General features: G+C 41.0%; 1 protein-coding gene across 3 annotated transcripts in view; it reads right to left on the bottom strand.

The window, feature by feature from the left end:
- MAP3K5 (mitogen-activated protein kinase kinase kinase 5) overlaps nucleotides 1-16,357 on the bottom strand; it is a 690,524-nt gene that overhangs the window by 414,883 nt on the left and 259,284 nt on the right. For all 3 annotated transcript variants that reach the window (XM_053710886.1, XM_053710887.1, XM_053710888.1), the window contains exons 5-6: nucleotides 3,487-3,655; nucleotides 1,545-1,651 (exon numbers count right to left, since the gene is read on the bottom strand). In XM_053710886.1, the coding sequence (XP_053566861.1) occupies nucleotides 1,545-1,651; nucleotides 3,487-3,655 (276 nt within the window). The remainder of the gene's footprint in view (nucleotides 1-1,544; nucleotides 1,652-3,486; nucleotides 3,656-16,357) is intronic.

Here is a 16,357-nt window from a genome sequence, read left to right as displayed (position 1 = left end):
TTCCAGTAACCTTTTAAACAGAGCTAAACTGGAAGCTTCTAAGTAAGTTTTTAATCGGTCTTATACTGGATTTGTATATCAGTATCTGTGCATCTTATTCTTTATAGTAGTGTCTATTGCATGCAGTTAAATGAAAATTAGTGTATACTGTCCCTTTAATACATTTCCAAAGGGAAGCCTTGGTTAATGAAGATAATTTATTTATTCTGAGGCTTGTGAATCCTGTAATTCACTAATTAATTGCTTCTGAGGTTGGGAGATCATGTAATACACAAAACACAAATGCCCCCCTATCTATGGCATTTTTACAAACAACACATTTATATCCTGCTAAAAATAAATGGGACCTTCAGTGATGACTTTTTAAAAAGGTATGTTAAACGTACCTTTTTTTTGCCGTCGCCTCCTCGCTAAACTTAGTGGCTCCAGCCACCCATGTCAAAGCTCTCTTTTTTCAATTAGGTGACGATTCCAACTTTTTAGCCAATAGCTATGCTAGCCATACGGCACTGTGCCGTATGCTAACACGGCTACTGGCTAAGAGGTCGAAACTTCATCTCATCTTTAAGTATGCCTGGAAGAAAATTCAACTCATAAAGGAGGGATCATGCCAGAGGCTTTGAATCACCAGGAAGTAGAGAACATTCTTGCCACTAGTCACATAACTCAATGGAACAGTAGGAATATTGTAGAATCTAAGAAAACAACATTGATGACAGCAAAGATAAAAGTATGAATACAAACCAGAACAAAGATGGTTTGTTCAACCAGCAGCTACTCTTAAGATGTATATCAAAATGCACAATCTTGATTTAAATATCAGCCTGCAGATTCCTAGCAGCTCAGAATCAAAATCTCCCTCAAAAGTTACTCCTACAAAGAATAGAGTTTCTATATATATTTGAACTTGGTGGACTACAAAAAAAAGAGGAGTCTGTTGAATTCCCACCAGTAATTAGAATGGATTAGTGGACTCTCAATGCCATTGGAAAGAAAAGAGGAGTCTAACCTTAGTCCAGTCTGTTGCTTATCACACTAAGGCCTCGATTTATCAAGCCGTTCACCTGTCTACGACTGCAGGTTCTCACAAGAGAACCTGCAGTCAGTATTTATCAAGCAGCGATCATCAGACCGTTGATTCCTAGCCTCTTCTCCACCTCTTAATTTAAATTTGATCACTAGTAATACCTACATTTCAACACAATTGCATTTTTGGTTTCAAAGTTATGCAACTTTGAAAATGTAATTTTAAACAGAAACTTTATTCAAACCTCATAACCACCCCCGAATAAGTGATTCAGTAATTTTGGCTTCTCAAACACATAATTGTAGACTAAGTTGAATCTCATTTGCCATTTACCAGCCCAATCTTCTAGTTTGTACAAATCTCTTTGTAGAGAGAACTGATGCTTTAGTGTAGACCCTATATTACATTTTATTAGACTGGTATCTATACTTTTATTTTATTGGTACAGCTAATTACACAATTCTAGGTTGTTAAACTTTAATATTAACAATTTATGGTCACAAAACATAACTCTTACCTGTTTAAAGCAAATGCATAATGAAACTTCACATGATGATGGGCATTCATGTCAAAGGTTGGCAACTTTTCTAAATTTTCTACGAGCTTCACAATTGAATCATAATCCTTTTAAGAATTAAAAAAGGGAAAGCAAAATTGATGTTAGATTTCCTTTTTATTATTGTTTTAACATAACAAGTTGCATAGGGCATATTATTTTAATTAATATCATTATAATAAAAGGGTATGAAACAAATTTTTAGATATGTATAATATATGTGAGCAATAATGCAATGTATACAAATAAATGTTTATAAGCATTTAAAACAGCAGTTTTGTAAGCAGAATTTACAGGGTTTTGATGTTTGGGAGTACTCAAGACATACACTCATTGAAAAGCTGGTTGATCTTGTTTATACTATACCAATGGCTTTGGCCATTTAAGGACAGATTTATCACTGTGTAGCAAGGTGAAGAATTAGTTAAAACTGAAAGGGACATAAAAGTACAAAAAGAAAATGCTCTAAAGTGTAAGAGCATTTTGTTATTGTACTGTCACTTGCATATACCTGTGTGTTTGACCTCTGCATATGGAGTTAAAAACACACTTGGGGGCGATTTATCAAGTGTCGGGCGGACATTGCCACCCGACATCACTAAATGCTGACAGCATATGCTGTCGGCATTTAACATTCCACAAGCATTTCTAGTGAAATGCTTGTGCAATGCCGCCCCCTGCAGATTTGCAGCCAATCGGCCGCTAGCAGGGGGTGTCAATCATCCCGATCGTATCTGATTGGGATGATTGATTGTTATCTGCCACCTCAGAGGTGGCGGATAAGTTAAGGAGCCGTTTCTGGCGAACAGCTCCCACTGAAACTACTGCATTCGCAGCTTGATAATTCGGCCCCTTAAAGTGAAAGTAAATCCTAGAGTTTTACAAACGCTAGGATTGACTATTGAAACAAATAAAGGGCCCACAGCTAAAAAAAATTTTTGCTAAGAGGTGACGTTTACACCTCTTAGCCAATAGCCGTGCAGTAAATCCGGCTTGGCACAATGGGAGCTGGATGTACAGCACAGCTATTGGCTAATTGGTGAAAACGTCACCTCTTAGCAAAAACATTTTTTTTAGCCATGGGCTGCTGTAGCAGCTAAAAACAGCGATCGATTGAAAAAAATAAAGTAGCTTTCTACATGAAGTATCTTATACTTCATGAGTGAAAGTCCCCTTTATTTGTTTCAATAGTCAATCCTAGCGTTTGTAAAACGCTAGGATTTACTTTCACTTTAAAGTCAGCTCCAAAACAGCAATGCACTACAGAGAGCAAGCTGGACACATCTGGTGAGCCAATGACTTACGTGTATAGCCACCAATTAACAGCTAGCTTACAGTAGTGCATTGCTGATCTTGAGCCAATCTAGATACGTTTTTCAACCAAGGATACAAAGAGAATGGAGTATATTGGCAATAGAAGTAAATTACAATTAAACACGTGCGGACCATTTAATTTTGAACTGAATGACCCTTAAAGATATTTTTTATTTGATTATGCTCGTCTTATTTTCATAATTGTCAGTTTACTGCGCTTTTTATGCATGAATATTTGCAGATGAGCTTTTACAGATCACAAAATTATTCTCAGGGGAAACAAACTGTTTTATCAAGGCTATTTTTTAAGGTGATGCATGCCAATTTCTTAAAACATAATTTAGAAAAATTGATAACAAACAGCAATTAAAACGTATAGTTATCTAGCTGGCACATATGTGGTGGGTAGCAGTCACCAGGCAATAATACCCCCAATGGGCACTATACACATGTTTCTGTATCTTTCATTTAGATGCTACAGGAATACTTTGGAATGTATCAGCTGAACAGATGCAGTAGAACTAACAATTAGGATATTATTCATGCTGTTAAAAAACTGTTTACACATGGCTATATTTATATGATATACCTGGATATCTCTGTATGATAACAACAAGTTTATAATGATGTCTGGTGATAATACTTCAATGTTATCCACACGCTGTCGGATTCTTCTCAGTTCAGATTCCAGCTCCTTTCCGGAGTAGTGATTGCGTGCCCTTCTGATGTCGTTTAGTATAGCCTCGCGAAAATATTGACTTTTGATTGGTGCAAAGAAGAAGAAGAAAAACAGATGGAAAATATATATTTAAAATCAATTGTATTTTCAGTTGGAATATGGTTAATAACCTGTACCATTACTGAATTATTCTATATCCATTTCTAGAAATTGACAGTTTATGTAAAAATCTGATGGCACTAATACACTTTTTTATAATCCGTGGTTTAGCCCCTTCAGTCAAATGGACAAAGATCTACGTCATGCGGTACACAGTCCATCATACCGCATAACATCTACATCCATAATGCTGAAAGCCCAAGCAGTCTCGGTTGTCAAGCGACAACAGAGACCTGCTGTTTGTGGGCTTCAAGCATTTGTCTTTATATGGTAACATAGCACAACCAGTGCTCCGTTAACAAATGAAGGGAGATTGCTTGATTGTTACAGACAGTAACACTGTCTGTGTCACTGTCTGTAATGATCATCCATTGGTACCGGTGGGAGGTAAGGTAGGTGGGCAGCCTAGCGGCAGGGGGGGGGAGAGGGACACCCTATGCTACCGTAAAAAATTATTTGAAGGGAGAGGGAGGGATGGGCTGCTACACTAAAGAAAAAGTTGGAATCTGGATGGGGGATCATTTACGCAACAATTGTGGGAAGAAGGGAACCCTACATTGCAGAAAAACTTTAATAAATAAATAAAATACTATAAACTGGGTACTGGCAAATGGCTGCCAATAGTGGGAGGGGGAGGTTTAGAGAGCTGTTTGGGAAGGAACAGGAAGGTGGGAGGGTTGCTTATTTTTGTAAATTATTTTAAATTTGTATGCAAACTATTTTTAATTAATTAGCCCTTTTAGAATATGCACAGATCTCAACCTGTTTTATGTCCCTTTAATACCTTAGGTTGTCTACTAATAAAAAATATATAGTTTTCAGAGGTAAATTAAAAAAGGCTCTATTTCTGTTTAAATGTCGCGATAGCAAAACTGCAAAAAATTCTCCGGTATTTTGATCAAGATTTCTCTAAAATTGACCGTACTGAAGCGGTTAAAGGGACATCGCAATGAAAACATTTTCTATGTTCTGTCTAAAAGAGGATGATTTAAAATGTAGGACAGTATTTATTTATTTCTAACATTGTATAATCTTGTACTGAATAAGCCAAACTTTTCTTTTTAGATTTGTGATTTATTTGCGCTACATGAATAGAGCTGTGTGTGTTTTCTGCATTAATCACCTGAAGAAATTAATTCACTCTAGCGATACAGTAAACTGGACGGGTGTGAACAGGTCATTTTGCATTATCATTGCGTTTGACCCGTTATAGCATTTACGAGATATCTGCTTCTGAACTGCTTGTAACAATTATCCCACTTGTTATCAGTCATACATTGGAACTCGCAATTGTGTATCTTTATCTATCCTTACTATACCGGATTTTGAGCAAGGAACTGGAGGATTAGGTCACGAGACTGCAAGATCCGTCAGCGGTTTGCTCTACATCAGGTCATGTGACCCTGGGAACAGCCAGCTGATACACTCAGTGCGAGTTTCAATAATCCCCATTAAGATGGCTCTCACTTACCAAGAGAGCAGAAAAACATAATTTATGCTTACCTGATAAATTCCTTTCTTCTGTAGTGTGATCAGTCCACGGGTCATCATTACTTGTGGGATATTAACTGCTCCCCTACAGGAAGTGCAAGAGGATTCACCCAGCAGAGTTGCTATATAGCTCCTCCCCTCTACGTCACCTCCAGTCATTCGACCAAGGACCAACGAGAAAGGAGAAGCCAAGGGTGTAGTGGTGACTGGAGTATAATTTAAAAAATATTTACCTGCCGTAAAAAACAGGGCGGGCCGTGGACTGATCACACTACAGAAGAAAGGAATTTATCAGGTAAGCATAAATTATGTTTTCTTCTGTTAAGTGTGATCAGTCCACGGGTCATCATTACTTCTGGGATACCAATACCAAAGCAAAAGTACACGGATGACGGGAGGGATAGGCAGGCTCTTTATACAGAAGGAACCACTGCCTGAAGAACCTTTCTCCCAAAAATAGCCTCCGAGGAAGCAAAAGTGTCAAATTTGTAAAATTTGGAAAAAGTATGAAGCGAAGACCAAGTTGCAGCCTTGCAAATCTGTTCAACAGAGGCCTCATTCTTAAAGGCCCAAGTGGAAGCCACAGCTCTAGTGGAATGAGCTGTAATTCTTTCAGGAGGCTGCTGTCCAGCAGTCTCATAAGCTAAACGAATTATGCTACGAAGCCAAAAAGAGAGAGAGGTAGCAGAAGCTTTTTGACCTCTCCTCTGACCAGAGTAAACGACAAACAGGGAAGACGTTTGTCGAAAATCTTTAGTTGCCTGTAAATAAAATTTAAGGGCACGAACTACATCCAGATTGTGCAAAAGACGTTCCTTCCTCGAAGAAGGATTTGGGCACAAGGATGGAACAACAATCACCTGATTGATATTCCTGTTAGTGACTACCTTAGGTAAGAACCCAGGTTTAGTACGCAGAACTACCTTATCCGAGTGAAAAATCAAATAAGGAGAATCACAATGTAAGGCTGATAACTCAGAGACTCTTCGAGCCGAGGAAATAGCCATTAAAAATAGAACTTTCCAAGATAACAACTTTATATCAATGGAATGAAGGGGTTCAAACGGAACACCCTGTAAAACGTTAAGAACAAGGTTTAAACTCCATGGTGGAGCCACAGCTTTAAACACAGGTTTAATCCTGGCCAAAGCCTGACAAAAAGCCTGAACGTCTGGAACTTCTGACAGACGCTTGTGTAACAGAATGGACAGAGCTGAGATCTGTCCCTTTAAGGAACTAGCGGATAACCCCTTTTCTAAACCTTCTTGTAGAAAAGACAATATCCTAGGAATCCTAACCTTACTCCAAGAGTAACCTTTGGATTCGCACCAATATAGGTATTTACGCCATATTTTATGGTAAATCTTTCTGGTAACAGGCTTCCTAGCCTGTATTAAGGTATCAATAACTGACTCAGAAAAAACACGCTTTGATAAGATCAAGCGTTCAATTTCCAAGCAGTCAGCTTCAGAGAAGTTAGATTTTGATGTTTGAAAGGACCCTGAATCAGAAGGTCCTGTTTCAGAGGTAACGACCAAGGTGGACAGAATGACATGTCCACCAGATCTGCATACCAAGTCCTGCGTGGCCATGCAGGCGCTATTAGAATCACTGATGCTTTCTCCTGTTTGATTCTGGCAATCAATCGAGGAAGCATCGGGAAAGGTGGAAACACATAAGCCATCCTGAAGGTCCATGGTGCTGTCAAGGCATCTATCAGGACCGCTCCCGGATCCCTGGATCTGGACCCGTAGCGCGGAAGCTTGGCGTTCTGTCGAGACGCCATGAGATCTATCTCTGGTTTGCCCCAAAGTCGAAGTATTTGGGCAAAGACCTCTGGATGAAGTTCCCACTCCCCCGGATGAAAAGTCTGACGACTTAAGAAATCCGCCTCCCAGTTCTCCACTCCCGGGATGTGGATTGCAGACAGGTGGCAAGAGTGAGACTCTGCCCAGCGAATTATCTTCGATACTTCCATCATTGCTAGGGAGCTTCTTGTCCCTCCCTGATGGTTGATATAAGCTACAGTCGTGATGTTGTCCGACTGGAACCTGATGAACCCCCGAGTTGTTAACTGGGGCCCAGCCAGAAGAGCATTGAGGACTGCTCTCAATTCCAGAATGTTTATTGGAAGAAGACTCTCCTCCTGATTCCATAGTCCCTGAGCCTTCAGAGAATTCCAGACAGCGCCCCAACCTAGTAGGCTGGCGTCTGTTGTTACAATTGACCAGTCTGGCCTGCTGAATGGCATTCCCCTGGACAGATGTGGCCGATAAAGCCACCATAGAAGAGAATTTCTGGTCTCTTGATTCAGATTTAGAGTGTTGAATGGAATGAAGGACACGGCATGCATTTTGAAGTATTGTTAACCTGTCCTCTGTCAGGTAAATCTTCATTCTACAGAATCTATCAGAGTCCCCAGGAAGGGAACTCTTGTGAGTGGAAAGAGAGAACTTTTCTCTTCGTTCACTTTCCATCCATGCGACCTTAGAAATGCCAGTACTATCTCTGTATGAGATTTGGCAGTTTGAAAGCTTGAAGCTTGTATCAGTATGTCGTCTAAGTACGGAGCTACTGAAATTCCTCGCGGTCTTAGTACCGCCAGAAGAGTGCCCAGAACCTTTGTGAAGATTCTTGGAGCCGTAGCCAGTCCGAATGGAAGAGCTACAAACTGGTAATGCCTGTCTAAAAAGGCAAACCTTAGATACCGGTAATGACTTCTATGAATCGGTATGTGAAGGTAAGCATCCTTTAAATCCACTGTGGTCATGTACTGACCCTCTTGGATCATGGGCAAAATTGTTCGAATAGTTTCCATCTTGAACGATGGAACTCTTAGGAATTTGTTTAGGATCTTTAAATCCAAGATTGGCCTGAAGGTTCCCTCTTTTTTGGGAACTACAAACAGATTTGAGTAAAACCCTTGTCCTTGTTCCAACCGCGGAACTGGATGGATCACTCCCATTAATAAAAGATCTTGTACGCAGCGTAGAAACGCTTCCTTCTTTGTTAGGTTTGTTGACAACCTTGACAGATGAAATCTCCCTCTTGGGGGAGAGGATTTGAAGTCCAGAAGGTATCCCTGAGATATGATCTCTAACGCCCAGGGATCCTGAACATCTCTTGCCCAAGCCTGGGCGAAGAGGGAAAGTCTGCCCCCCACTAGATCCGGTCCCGGATCGGGGGCCCTCAATTCATGCTGTCTTAGGGGCAGCAGCAGGTTTTCTGGCCTGTTTGCCCCTGTTCCAGGACTGGTTAGGTTTCCAGCCTTGTCTGTAGCGAGCAACAGCTCCTTCCTGTTTTGGTGCAGAGGAAGTTGATGCTGCTCCTGCTTTGAAATTACGAAAGGAACGAAAATTGGACTGTCTAGCCTTGGCTTTGGCCTTGTCCTGAGGCAGGGCATGACCTTTACCTCCTGTAATGTCAGCAATAATCTCTTTCAAGCCGGGCCCGAACAAGGTCTGCCCTTTGAAAGGAATATTAAGCAATTTAGATTTAGATGTAACATCAGCTGACCAGGATTTCAGCCACAGAGCTCTGCGTGCCTGAATGGCGAATCCTGAATTTTTAGCCGCAAGTTTAGTTAAATGTACTACGGCATCTGAAATAAATGAATTAGCTAACTTAAGGAATTTAAGTTTGTGTGTGATGTCATCTAGTGTGGATGATTGAAGTGTCTCTTCCAGAGACTCAAACCAAAATGCTGCTGCAGCCGTGACAGGCGCAATACATGCAAGAGGTTGCAATATAAATCCTTGTTGAACAAACATTTTCTTAAGGTAACCCTCTAATTTTTTATCCATTGGATCTGAAAAAGCACAGCTATCCTCCACTGGGATAGTGGTACGCTTAGCTAAAGTAGAAACTGCTCCCTCCACCTTAGGGACCATTTGCCATAAATCCCGTGTGGCGGCGTCTATTGGAAACATTTTTCTAAATATAGGAGGGGGTGAGAAAGGCACACCGGGTCTATCCCACTCCTTAGTAACAATGTCAGTAAGTCTCTTAGGTATAGGAAAAACGTCAGTACTCGTCGGTACCGCAAAATATTTATCCAACCTACACATTTTTTCTGGGATTGCAACTGTGTTACAATCATTCAGAGCCGCTAATACCTCCCCTAGTAACACACGGAGGTTCTCAAGCTTAAATTTAAAATTTGAAATGTCTGAGTCCAGTTTATTTGGATCAGAACCGTCACCCACAGAATGAAGCTCTCCGTCTTCACGTTCTGCAAACTGTGACGCAGTATCAGACATGGCCCTTGCATTATCAGCGCACTCTGTTCTCACCCCAGAGTGATCACGTTTACCTCTTAGTTCTGGTAGTTTAGCCAAAACTTCAGTCATAACAGTAGCCATATCTTGTAATGTGATTTGTAATGGCCGCCCAGATGTACTCGGCGCTACAATATCACGCACCTCCTGAGCGGGAGATGCAGGTACTGACACGTGAGGCGAGTTAGTCGGCATAACTCTCCCCTCGTTGTTTGGTGAAATATGTTCAATTTGTACAGATTGACTGTTTTTTAAAATAGCATCAATACATTTAGTACATAAATTTCTATTGGGCTCCACTTTGGCATTAACACATATAGCACAGAGATATTCCTCTGAATCAGACATGTTTAACACACTAGCAAATAAACAGCAACTTGGAAATACTTTACAAAGTAATTTACAAATAATATGAAAACGAACTGTGCCTTTAAGAAGCACAGAAAAATATTATAACAGTTAAAATAATTAAGTTATAGCATCAATCTTTGTCAGAATATACAGTTTTAGCAAAGGATTGTTCCCCTCAGCAAATGATAACTAACCCAGGCAGCAGAAAAAAAAAATACACAAATAAACGTTTTTTTTTTTTTTTTTTTTTTTTTATCACAGTCAATACAATCAGCACAGCTCTGCTGTAATGATTACTTCCCTCAAAAAAGGCTTTGGAGATCCCTGAACTCTGTAGAGATGAACCGGATCATGCAGGAAGAAAATGAATCTCTGACTGAGTTTTTTCTGATGCATAGTGAAAGCACCAAAATGGCCCCTCCCCCACACACATAACAGTGAGAGGGATCAGTGAACTGCTCTAATTTAAATCAAAACTATTGCCAAGTGGAAAAATAGTGCCCAAAACATTTTTTCACCCAGTACCTCAGAGAAAAAAACGTTTTTACATGCCAGCAAAAAAACGTTTTACCTCAATAATTAATTGTCATTTAAAACCTATTGCAAGTCCCTGCAAATTAGGTTAAGTCTATGTATACAGTCTAAAAACCAGAGAAGTATAAAATATACATACATGACAGCCTGATATCAGCTACATCTACTGCATTCAAGGCTGGGTTTACATTATAACGGTATGGCAGGATTTTCTCATCAATTCCATGTCAGAAAATAATAAGCTGCTACATACCTCTTTGCAGATTAATCTGCCTGCTGTCCCCTGATCTGAAGTTTGCCTCTCCTCAGATGGCCGAGAAACAGCAATATGATCTTAACTACTCCGGCTAAAATCATAGAAAAAAACTCAGGTAGATTCTTCTTCAAATTCTACCAGAGAAGGAATAACACACTCCGGTGCTATTATAAAACAACAAACTTTTGATTGAAGATATAAAAACTAAATATATCACCATAGTCCTCTCACACATCCTATCTAGTCGTTGGGTGCAAGAGAATGACTGGAGGTGACGTAGAGGGGAGGAGCTATATAGCAACTCTGCTGGGTGAATCCTCTTGCACTTCCTGTAGGGGAGCAGTTAATATGCCACAAGTAATGATGACCCGTGGACTGATCACACTTAACAGAAGAAACAAGTTTGTGGACAAGCTCAGTGCGAGATTGAACAATCTCATTTAAGGTACTTTCGTTTGATACGAGTGTCCGTGACATTCACATCTTTACACAATACTTATCTACGTTTCAAGACTGGATATCATTAGTTTGGACTCACTTGCTCAGAATTATAGTTATGCATTGTTTTTATACTATTTTAACAATTTGCTTATGATACTTTTTAATATATTTAATTCATAGTTTATTGTTAGATGCCGGCATCCTTTTGTATATTCGTGTTTTTATCCATTAAAATTTGTATATTGACACGTATATGTTTTTATTACTTTTTAGTATATACTGTGAGACTCATACAGACAGCTCCTCTTGTTAGAGCGCTTTCCCATTTTTTGGATTTCAAAATTACTTAAAAGGAAACTAAACCCAAATTTTTTCTTTCATGTTTCAAATTTTAAGCAACTTTCTAATTTACCATTTTTGGTTCAATGTAGCCACCAATCAGCAAGTGCTACCCAGTGTACTGAACAAAAAATGGTCCGGCTCCTAAGCTCTACATTCCTGTTTTTCAAATAAAGATAGCAAGAGAACTAAGAAAAATTGATTATAGGAGTAAAATAGAAAGTTTGTTAAAAATTACATTCTCTATCTGAATCATTAAAGGGACACTGAACCCAAATGTTTTCTTTTGTGATTCAGATAGAGCATGAAATTTTAAGCAACTTTCTATTTTACTCCTATTATCAAATTTTCTTTATTATCTTGGTATCTTTATATGAAAAGCAAGAATGTAAGATTAGATGCTGGCCCATTTTTGGTGAATAACCTGGGTTGTCCTTGCTGATTGGTGGATAAATTCATCCACCAATAAAAAAGTGCTGTCCAAAGTACTCAACTAAAAAAAAAGCTTAGATGCCTTCTTTTTCAAATAAAGATAGCAAGAGAATGAAGAAAAAATGATAATAGGAGTAAAATAGAAAGTGGCTTAAAATTGCATGCTCTATCTGAATCATGAAAGAAAAAATTTGGGTTCAGTGTCCCTTTAAAGACAACAATTTGGGTTTAGTATCCCTTTAACCTTTATTGAGCAGAAAACATAATTTATGCTTACCTGATTAATTCCTTTCTCCTGTAGTGTGGTCAGTCCACGGGTCATCATTACTTCTGGGATATTAACTCCTCCCCAACAGGAAGTGCAAGAGGATCACCCAAGCAGAGCTGCTATATAGCTCCTCCCCTCTACGTCACACCCAGTCATTCGACCAAGAACCAACGAGAAAGGAGAAGCTAAAGGGTGCAGTGGTGACTGGAGTATAATTTAAAAATTTAGACCTGCCATAAAAAACAGGGTGGGCCGTGGACTGACCACAGGAGAAAGGAATTTATCAGGTAAGCATAAATTATGTTTTCTCCTGTTAAGTGTGGTCAGTCCACGGGTCATCATTACTTCTGGGATACCAATACCAAAGCAAAAGTACACGGATGACGGGAGGGACAGGCAGGATCTTTATACAGAAGGAACCACTGCCTGAAGAACCTTTCTCCCAAAAATAGCCTCCGAAGAAGCAAAAGTGTCAAATTTGTAAAATTTGGAAAAAGTATGAAGCGAAGACCAAGTTGCAGCCTTGCAAATCTGTTCAACAGAGGCCTCATTCTTAAAGGCCCAAGAGGAAGCCACAGCTCTAGTGGAATGAGCTGTAATTCTTTCAGGAGGCTGCTGTCCAGCAGTCTCATAAGCTAAACGTATTATGCTACGAAGCCAAAACGAGAGAGAGGTAGCAGAAGCTTTTTGACCTCTCCTCTGACCAGAATAAACGACAAACAGGGAAGACGTTTGTCGAAAGTCTTTAGTTGCCTGTAAATAAAATTTTAGGGCACGAACTACATCCAGATTGTGCAAAAGACGTTCCTTCTTTGAAGAAGGATTTGGACACAAGGATGGAACAACAATCACCTGATTGATATTCCTGTTAGTGACTACCTTAGGTAAGAACCCAGGTTTAGTACGCAGAACTACCTTATCCGAGTGAAAAATCAGATAAGGAGAATCACAATGTAAGGCTGATAACTCAGAGACTCTACGAGCCGAGGAAATAGCCATTAAGAACAGAACTTTCCAAGATAACAACTTTATATCAATGGAATGAAGGGGTTCAAACGGAACGCCCTGTAAAACGTTAAGAACAAGGTTTAAACTCCATGGCGGAGTAACAGTTTTAAACACAGGCCTAATCCTAGCCAAAGCCTGACAAAAAGCCTGAACGTCTGGAACTTCTGACAGACGTTTGTGTAACAGAATAGACAGAGCTGAGATCTGTCCCTTTAAGGAACTAGCGGATAAACCCTTTTCTAACCCTTCTTGTAGAAAAGACAATATCCTAGGAATCCTAACCTTACTCCAAGAGTAACCTTTGGATTCACACCAATATAGGTATTTACGCCATATTTTATGGTAAATCCTTCTGGTAACAGGTTTCCTAGCCTGTATTAAGGTATCAATTACTGACTCAGAAAATCCACGTTTTGATAAAATCAAGCGTTCAATTTCCAGGCAGTCAGCTTCAGAGAAATTAGATTTTGATGTTTGAAGGGAGCCTGAATCAGAAGGTCCTGTCTCAGAGGCAGAGACCAAGGTGGACAGGATGACATGTCCACTAGATCTGCATACCAGGTCCTGCGTGGCCACGCAGGCGCTATTAGAATCACTGATGCTTTCTCCTGTTTGATCCTGGCAATCAATCGAGGAAGCATCGGGAAGGGTGGAAACACATAAGCCTTCCCGAAGGTCCAAGGTGCTGTCAAAGCATCCACCAGGGCCGCTCCCGGATCCCTGGATCTGGACCCGTAACGAGGAAGCTTGGCGTTCTGTCGAGACGCCATGAGATCTATTTCTGGTTTGCCCCAACGTCGAAGTATTTGGGCAAAGACTTCCGGATGAAGTTCCCACTCCCCCGGATGAAAAGTCTGACGACTTAGGAAATCCGCCTCCCAGTTCTCCACTCCCGGAATGTGGATTGCTGATAGGTGGCAAGAGTGAGTCTCTGCCCAGCGAATTATCTTTGATACTTCCATCATCGCTAGGGAGCTTCTTGTCCCTCCTTGATGGTTGATGTAAGCTACAGTCGTGATGTTGTCCGACTGAAACCTGATGAACCCCCGCGTTGTTAACTGGGGCCAAGCCAGAAGGGCATTGAGAACTGCTCTCAATTCCAGAATGTTTATTGGCAGGAGACTCTCCTCCTGAGTCCAAGATCCCTGAGCCTTCAGGGATTTCCAGACAGCGCCCCAACCTAGCAGGCTGGCGTCTGTTGTTACAATCGTCCAATCTGGCCTGCTGAATGGCATCCCCCTGGACAGATGTGGTCGAGAAAGCCACCATAGAAGAGAATTTCTGGTCTCTTGATCCAGATTCAGAGTAGGGGACAAGTCTGAGTAATCCCCATTCCACTGACTTAGCATGCACAATTGCAGCGGTCTGAGGTGTAGGCGTGCAAAAGGTACTATGTCCATTGCCGCTACCATTAAGCCGATCACCTCCATGCATTGAGCCACTGACGGGAGTTGAATGGAATGAAGGACACGGCAAGCGTTTTGAAGTTTTGTTAACCTGTCTTCTGTCAGGTAGATCTTCATTTCTACAGAATCTATAAGAGTCCCCAAGAAGGGAACTCTTGTGAGTGGAAAGAGAGAACTCTTCTTTTCGTTTACCTTCCACCCATGCGATCTTAGAAATGCCAGTACTAACTCTGTATGAGACTTGGCAGTTTGAAAGCTTGAAGCTTGTATCAGAATGTCGTCTAGGTATGGAGCTACCGAAATTCCTCGCGGTCTTAGCACCGCCAGAAGAGCCCCCAGAACCTTTGTGAAGATTCTTGGAGCCGTAGCCAACCCGAATGGAAGAGCTACAAACTGGTAATGCCTGTCTAGGAAGGCAAACCTTAGGTACCGGTAATGATCTCTGTGAATCGGTATGTGAAGGTAAGCATCCTTTAAATCCACTGTGGTCATGTACTGACCCTTTTGGATCATGGGTAGAATTGTCCGAATAGTTTCCATTTTGAACGATGGAACTCTTAGGAATTTGTTTAGGATCTTTAAATCCAAGATTGGTCTGAAGGTTCCTTCTTTCTTGGGAACCACAAACAGATTTGAGTAAAACCCCTGTCCGTGTTCCGACCGCGGAACCGGATGGATCACTCCCATTAGTAACAAATCTTGTACGCAGCGTAAAAACGCCTCCTTCTTTATTTGGTTTGTTGACAACCTTGACAGATGGAATCTCCCCTTTGGGGGAGAGGATTTGAAGTCCAGAAGATATCCCTGAGATATGATCTCTAACGCCCAGGGATCCTGGAAATCTCTTGCCCAAGCCTGGGCGAAGAGAGAAAGTCTGCCCCCCACTAGATCCGTTCCCGAATCGGGGGCCCTCAATTCATGCTGTCTTAGGGGCAGCAGCAGGTTTTCTGGCCTGCTTGCCCTTGTTCCAGGACTGGTTAGGTCTCCAGCCTTGTCTGTAACGAGCAACAGCTCCTTCCTGTTTTGGTGCAGAGGAAGTTGATGCTGCTCCTGCCTTGAAATTACGAAAGGAACGAAAATTAGACTGTCTAGCCCTAGGTTTGGCTCTGTCTTGAGGCAGGGCATGGCCTTTACCTCCTGTAATGTCAGCGATAATTTCTTTCAAACCGGGCCCGAATAAGGTCTGCCCTTTGAAAGGTATGTTAAGTAACTTAGATTTAGAAGTAACGTCAGCTGACCAGGATTTTAGCCACAGTTCTCTGCGTGCCTGAATGGCGAATCCGGAATTCTTAGCCGTAAGTTTAGTTAAATGTACTACGGCATCTGAAACAAATGAGTTAGCTAGCTTAAGTGTTTTAAGCCTGTTTGAAATCTCTTCGATAGTAATTGAGTCAAGAGTCTCTTCCAGGGACTCGGACCAAAAAGCGGCCGCAGCCGTGACAGACGCAATACATGCAAGGGGTTGCAATATAAAACCTTGTTGAACAAACATTTTCTTAAGGTAACCCTCTAATTTTTTATCCATTGGATCTGAAAAGGCACAGCTATCCTCCTCCGGGATAGTGGTACGCTTAGCCAGAGTAGAAACCGCTCCCTCCACCTTAGGGATCGTCTGCCATAAGTCCCGTGTGGTGGCGTCTATTGGGAACATTTTTCTAAATACAGGAGGGGGGGAAAAGGGTACACCTGGCCTATCCCACTCCTTAGTAATTATCTCTGTAAGCCTCTTAGGTATAGGAAATACGTCAGTACTCGCCGGTACCGCATAGTATCTATCCAGCCTACATAATTTCTCTGGAATTGCAACGGTGTTACAATC

The sequence above is a fragment of the Bombina bombina genome, chromosome 4, assembly GCF_027579735.1.
Source record: "Bombina bombina isolate aBomBom1 chromosome 4, aBomBom1.pri, whole genome shotgun sequence".
Lineage (NCBI taxonomy): Eukaryota > Metazoa > Chordata > Amphibia > Anura > Bombinatoridae > Bombina > Bombina bombina.
This window is presented reverse-complemented; position numbering and strand designations above follow the sequence as displayed.